Below are 7500 nucleotides of genomic sequence, written 5' to 3'. Positions count from 1 at the left end.
GATCTCTGGGCAGAAAATGTTTATGCAATAAAGACATGACATTAGATAAAATTAACTTCATAGGTAGAGAAAAAGACAGAAGTACCAAGAGCAATGCTGATTCCTAGGAAAGCACTGACCTGGGGGGAAAGAGAGAACTTTTAACAACACTGAGGCGGGTGATGAAAAGTTTATGTTATCCAAACCGTGTCCAAACCAGGAGGCTGGAGCAGTGGCTGCAAAGTGAGATGTGAAGTGATTTGTGTGAGTGATGGGAAGAAGCATCCTCAGATACTGGAAAGTTTGAGCTTCTAATGTACTCCCAGATAATCTTATTTGAAAATGCCATTCTTAAAATCAATTCAGCATCAACTGAGCAAAACTCTTAATTCTCTTTTTACTAAGCTAAAAAAAAAATTAGTCAAAAAGTTAGATAAAATGGGGTAACTTTCCTCTCTCAAAGTTTAAGAAAGACAATAATAACAATGATAGGAATTTGTGTAAAAGAACACAAATAGAAATAAAGATCAATGAAACCCAAACCTTTGGTAAGATTGATGGAGAAACTTTGGACCAAACCTGGTCTGACGGGAGACAATGACGGTTCAGATAATCAAAACGCTGCTTTTGCATGCATGTTTTCCATGAAGCTGAGAACCAACATAGAGCTTTCCCTCTTGCTTTTACTCCCCGTCTTGAGTTTTAGAGAGGGTGCAGCATGCTAGAAGGTGTTACGATATTTTCTTCATGGAAAAAGAAGAGGGATGTGTGGCTAGACAGGGTTCAGATCTCCAGTTTGTCCTGCTCTTACAGAGGACCAGAGTTCACCATGTTGGCTGGCTCACAATCAACCACTTCTAACTCCAAGGGGTCACATGCCTTTCTAGCCTCTTCCGGTACCCCCATGCTTTTGTGCAGCCACACACATATCCATACATTTGAAAATAAATAAAGGTAATAAAATAAAACTTTAAAAAGTAAAACAAGGAAATGGGCCCAGTTTGTTTTGTTTTGATAAGGTAGGCTGGCCTCAAGTTCTCTGTGTTGCTAAGGCTGGACTTAGATTCTCTATGTAGCTCAGGATTGCTTCAGACTCTCTAATTCAGGCTGACTTCAGGTTGTGTAGCACAGGTTAGCCACAGGCTTTCTGTATAGCTCCAGCTGGCTTTGATCATTTCACCTCTGACTCCTAAGGGTTGGGATATCAGATGTGCACCTGGCTTTTCTTAATGAAATTATAAAAGGAAAATGACTGAATTAACAAACTATATTTATAAATTGCTAAGGGAGTATATTTTAAGTGCCCTTGCCACACCAAAAAAAAAAAAAAAAAAAAAAGGAATGTAAGGTAAAATATATGGCAATTGTCTGAATTCAGCCATTGTGCAGCATTCTGTTATATACCATAAATATTTGTAATTTTAATGTGCCATCAAGATTTTTTAATCAAAAATAATTTTTTTGCACATTTTTCTTTTACTAATAGACATATAGTTCTCTTTTAATAAGAAACTATAATTGGGAAATCCATAACATATAAGTTGTCTTTCGTGTTACTTATTTAATAATTTCATATGATAATGCATGATTTGTATCAAGCATTTTTTTCTCTGTAGGCGGATAGTCATACAGATGTTTCCGAAGAAGGTTCATTCATTGGGAATTACATAGGCCTTGTCAACAGCTTTGCCCAGAGGGAGAGGCTACCTGTAAATTATGAACAGTGTGACCCCGACACTCAGTCTCCCGAAAGGTGAGATGTGCTTTGGCTTCTCCTACTGTTTCACTGGATGCAAGCAATGAAACTGAGACACTTCGTATGTACTTTCCAGAAATATCTGCCCACTTTTACACATTCAATGTGGAAGGATTTTAATGATTTATAAATATCTCTTTAATCAAAATACCCAATTACTGAGGCTGTGGGGTTCACTGGAATAAAATTTGGCTGTTTTTTTTTCCCCATGGGTTTGCTTTCTGAAATCTCAGTTTCCTGTAGTCAGCCAGATGATGATAATGGCATAGAAGGCTATTCTGAAAGGGAAATGGGAAGGACATCAGAAGAGGGAGAAAACAGGGAACAGGACAGGAGCCTATCACAGAGGGCTTCTGAAAGACTCTACCCAGCAGGGTATCGAAGCAGATGCTGAGACTCATAGCCCATGTAGGGAATCTTATGAAAGAAGGGGGAGACAGAAAGACCTGGAGGGGACAGGAGCTCCACAAGGAGAGCAACAGAACTAAAAACATCTGGGCTCAGGGGTCTTTTCTAAGACTGATATTCCAACCAAGGACCATGCATGGAGATAAACTAGAACCCCTGCACAGATGTAGCCCATGGCAGCTCAGTTTCCAAGTGGGGTCCCTAGTAAAGGGAACAGGGGCTGTTTCTGACATGAACTCAGTGGCTAGCTCTTTGATCACCTTCCCCTGGGAGGGGAGCAGCCTTACCAGGCCACAGAGGAAGACAATGCAGCCATTCCTGATGAGACCTGATAGGCTAGGGTCAGGTGGAAGGGGAGAAGGACCTCCTCTATCAGTGGACTTGGGGAGGATATGGGAGAAGAGGAAGGGAGGGCGGGATTGGGAGGGGATTGAGGAGGGGGCTACAGCTGGGATACAAAGTGAATAATTGTAATAAATAAAAAATGAAAGAAAGCTATTCTGAGAAGAAGATGACTTTTGCAAACCTAGGAGCAGGGTATATTACACTAATGGTTCTATTTTATTATTGACTGTTTTTAATTTTTTTTACTATGCCTATATATGAGTTAAATGTCATCGTAGGAATGTACAAGAAGAATAACGTGTATTTCTAGGGTTTGATATAACATATGGTTCTAGTCATTTGCTGGCCTCTTGTCGCTAAGGGGAACTGGTGATTTTTGAGGTGCATCTGAAATGACTAGTCTGCTAAACATTTAAAAGGGTTCAGGATACCCATGCATGAGGGATGCAGAGTTCTTCCCCTCCCTGAGGCCGTGGAAGCCACAGCCTTGTAAAGACTACTCTACCCTTTATTGAATGGTTCTACCATTTTCAGTTATAGAGCTGCTTGTCTTACTGTCTGTTCTTCACATTAGATAAACAGATACCATAGATAAGCAGAAGTGGTCCTAGTCCAACATTGTGGAGACGGTGGCTGTGAGGTGTTGTAAAATATTTATTAAATTCTAGAGGGCTTTTCTATGACCCAGCTAGTTCTCCAGTAATGGATACAGAGACCTATTGATTAATATAAAAAGCCTAAAAGCACAATAACTGGACAGGTACTATTTAAACTAATTTTCTAAGTTAGTCTGGCTATTTCCCAGCTGTATTCCCCAAGTAACTTGCCAATCTTTATCCTGTTTGGGCTTTTCCATTAGGCTATATCCTCTCTCTCCATCTTTTTCTTTTCTTATTTTCTCTTCTCTCCTCTCTCTCCCTGGCCTTGTGTGGTCCCTACCTGAGACCTCAGGTCCAGGAACTGAGCTGAAGCTCCACCTACTTTTCTTCTGCCCAATTTCAGGCTGTCCAGCCCTCTTTATTAATCAATCAGAGATAATTGGGGAGCAAAGTTTACACACCAAAGACTGGTGATGTGAGAATGCACTCATCTGGACTGCAACCAGATCTTAGGGCCCAGAATTTAGTATTTGTATACGTAGCACTAGACCAAACCTCAATAATGTGTGAACAAGGATTAGAGCCTGGAGGTACTGAGAACATCAACAGTGACCTCTCTTCCCCCAGGGCCATAGTACCATACCCTCATTGCTTATCCGCTGTGAGCCCCACTATACCAACTATTTTTTTTCCCCCTATATGATCAGCTCTGGAAAATTCACTGTATCTCTTCCTTTCCTCTTTCCTTCTAAATCTTTTTACTTGGAAGTGAAAAGATGTTGTTTCTTTTTTAAAAAATTCACTACTTGGTGTTTTGCTGTCAGATCTTTCAATGAATCAAGAAAGAATTAGCTGTTACCTGGGAAATAGAAACCAGGATATCAACCACTCTTGGTTATCCAGGTAGACTGGTGGCCATTTTTGTGAGGTTGGAAATATAAAACTAGGTAAAAATTATTGTCTGATTTGTTGCCTTTGTATGTAGGGTCCTTTTCTTCTAATTGTACATTAGATTGACAATATTTTTGATATGTGAATGAATACTCTCATTTTCCCCTAGATTTAAATGTAAATGCAAAATTGGGCAGACAACGTATGGTATTGGTTTGGCTGCTACAAAACAAGAGGCAAAGCAGTTGGCTGCTAAAGAGGCATATCAGAAGCTGTCAGAGAAAAGCTCGGTGGTATGTGTTGTCAATTAGATTTAACTTGTGATTTCCTTTGAAATGACTTCAGGTTAATTTGTTTGCATAATGCAGGTATTTGCTATTTAGTGAATACTACCTCTATTCTTTGTGCTACCCGTGACCCATGAGCCATGGGGCCACAGGGTGCTAGGGACATACAAATTCTATGGCAACTCAGGACTCTTTCTAAAACTTAGCTCACACATTTATGAAAAATGTGTTAATTTTGTGATTGTTTGTGGACTTGGTGGCTACTGGGAGAATATGTGAAGTTGTGTATATCCAGTGATGGGCCACCTTAGACCTATGACCCTGCTAAGGGCTGTTCCTTCTTTCAGAAAACTGACAGAGCATCCTCCGATTTTATCACATTTTCATCCAGTGCCTTTCCAAGCAGCTTGTCTATAACAAACAACTCGTGAGTTTCGGGTAACAAGTTGATGAGTGGGCTGAGGGTGGGCATGTTTGAGGCTGTGGGTCCAATCCCTATCAACTTCCTTCTCCCAGTACTCACACCAAGTGGGCCCCAACCAGCTGTAACTCCAGCTCCATGGCATCTGATAACCCTTCTGGGCTCCTGGGTCACCCACACCTGCAGGGCATTCCTTCACACAGACACGTGCATATACACATAAATAAAAGTAAACCTTCAAAAACCTAGACTGAATGCCTACAAGTTACTCTTTTCTTCTAGTGCTTCTTGCTCAGCACCTGGAAGTGACTTCTCAGAGAATGCATCAGAAACCAGCCTCTCTTCCCAGTCTTATTTTGTGGTATGCTACTAGTCTTGAAGCTTCCAATTTTATTTTTTCTCTTCCCTTAAAAATAACCTTTACTACTGCATAAGTTTTACATTTTAATTTCTTGTGTCCTTATTAAATTATGATATTAACAGTCATTGATCTTTTCTGTTTTCTTTATTAATTTTCATTCTTCACATGCAAAAATTCTTCCCCATTCTCTGCCAATCTGTTTATTAAGAACTACAAATCAGAAAAAAACAAAAGAAAAGAAAAAAAGAAAGAAAGAAAGAAAAAGAAAGAAAGAAAGAAAGAAAGAAAGAAAGAAAGAAAATTGATTCAGTAGAATAGATACTGTCTGAAGGGATTTGCAACACCTAAATGGGCAGAAAATGTGAAAAGATGCTTTATTCTTCTAGGGAAAAGTGCAAATCAAAACAGCAACTTGATAGCATTTCACAGCTGGTTGATTGGCAGTGTTCAAGTCTTGTAGTAAGTGTTGGTAGAAGATTCAGGGAAAGTGCTAGCATATATGAAGCTGGTGACCTTACAGATTAAGGAACCTGGTCACAGAGACAGCTCCCAAACATAGTTGGTTGCTCTCCTCATCTGAAGCACCTTCCCTTTTCCTTTTGTTGCAGAATGGTTTCAGAGGAAATCAAAGGGAATCAGAAGTGTAAGTATGGTTGTGCACTGGACGTATTTCAGATTAGGGTTCTCTTTCAGGCTCCATCCGTCAGCTTCACCTATTGCTTGGGGTTCTGTCATGTTTATCTGAGTGGCATTTCAAAAGCAGTAGAAAGCTTGAAACCTAAAAACCAAATTAGCAAGAGACACACACACATACACACTCACATTCACACCATCTATTGGAGACGCAAAGCCCTATGGTGAAGAAGCAAGAGACAGTAGTTTAGTGTGTTAATTCTGGATAATAGTGTTGAAGAAATAAAATTTGAAGTGTTTTTAAGGGAAGTGTTTTTGTTGTTGTTGTTGTTGTTGTTATTGTTTTTGCCAGATGGATGGAGTAAAGATAGTATAACAGCTTTTTTAAAGAACACATTTTATATGAATCATAAGGAATTGGTTTCTTTCACTGAAGAGCAAAGCCATTGAGGCAGAAATGGAGGCAAGATGGTAGCAGGAGCCATAATAAGCCACTGACATTTTCTGCATAGTAAGCGCACAAAATACAACTCCTGAGATGAGTGATCACAGAAAAGGGAACTAGCCAGATGATCTGGTGCTTTTGGCAGTGAAGAAAATTTACACAGGCACAAGTTTTCTCTGAGTTTTGCGTTTTTTTGTTTCAATTTTAGAAAACGTACTAATGATTTGCTAAGAAATACATGTACCACGGACTACAGGTAAGTGGAGTTTGTCTAACGGTAAGCATGCTTGTCAAAGTTTCTTAAGCTTGAGTTTTATTTCCACCCAAGGGATTGATAGCTATGGCATAGTCAGTTACGGTCTCCTTGAGAAGGAAGATTAGGAATCCAAGTGGAGTAAATGCAGATCTCTGTGATGTTATCAGCATTTCTGATATCCACGGATGCTGTCAGAACTGAAAGCAAATAGAATCAATGATTTAGGAGGAAAAGGATAGAGAAAAGAAAGGCAAGGAGAGAAGAAGGGGTGAAGGAAGGAGAGATACTCCTGTGGGATTCGAAACAAATCCACTCAGACCTGTTTTCACACAACGTTTAACTAGGAGAAGAAGGAAAGGAAGTTCATCTTCTTTAGATGATGTTTCAATTAAAAATTAGGTACCTAAGATGGGAGAAGCCTGTTTGAATCAGCAGGACATTGAATACGAATTAAAAAACATTAACACTTAAATTAAGCATGTAATACATACCAGTCACTGTTCTGGGCTTTAGGCTTATGATAAGAACAAACAGAATTCTTCCTCTCAAAAAGTTTGGAGATGATGACTGGCATTAAAGAAATACATTTAAATATACCTATAATTAAGAGCTGGGAAGATGTCTCGGCTGTGCAAACATGAGGGCCTAAGTTTGAATACAAAGTGCCTATGTAAAAAGACAGGTGTAGCAGTATATACGTCTACAACCCCAATCCTGGCAGGGCTGGAGGGAATGATGGAGACAAGTACATCTATGGAACTCATTGGCCAGCCAGAATAACCAATCAGGGAACTCCTGTCTCAAACATAAAAAGTGTAAGCTGGGCATCGTGGCCCACTCCTTCAATCCCAGCACACGGGAGGGGAGGCAGAGGCAGGCGGATCTTTGAGTTCAAGGCCAGCCTGTTCTACAGAGTAAGTTCCAGGACAGACAGGGATACACAGCGAAACCCTGTCTTGAAAAAAAAACAAAATGAAATTAAAAATGTAGGGAATGATTAAGGAAGACCTGTCATCAATCTCTGGTTTCCACACACACACATACAATATGTGTGCACACCCACACACCATATACACACACACACACACACACACACACACACACACACACACACACACA

General features: G+C 39.9%; 1 protein-coding gene across 1 annotated transcript in view; it reads left to right on the top strand.

Moving 5' to 3' along the window:
• Positions 1–7500, top strand: part of Eif2ak2 (eukaryotic translation initiation factor 2 alpha kinase 2) — a 25254-nt gene that overhangs the window by 5734 nt on the left and 12020 nt on the right. Inside the window, 6 exon segments of the mRNA XM_055618511.1 lie at positions 1596–1732; positions 4148–4271; positions 4613–4692; positions 4969–5047; positions 5656–5690; positions 6334–6381. Of these exon segments, the coding sequence (XP_055474486.1) occupies positions 1596–1732; positions 4148–4271; positions 4613–4692; positions 4969–5047; positions 5656–5690; positions 6334–6381 (503 nt within the window).

Source organism: Psammomys obesus, unplaced genomic scaffold (assembly GCF_907164565.1).
Source record: "Psammomys obesus unplaced genomic scaffold, mPsaObe1.curated_primary_1811, whole genome shotgun sequence".
Lineage (NCBI taxonomy): Eukaryota > Metazoa > Chordata > Mammalia > Rodentia > Muridae > Psammomys > Psammomys obesus.
The sequence above is the reverse complement of the archived record's forward strand: the minus strand, read 5'-3'. Positions and strand labels throughout refer to the sequence as shown.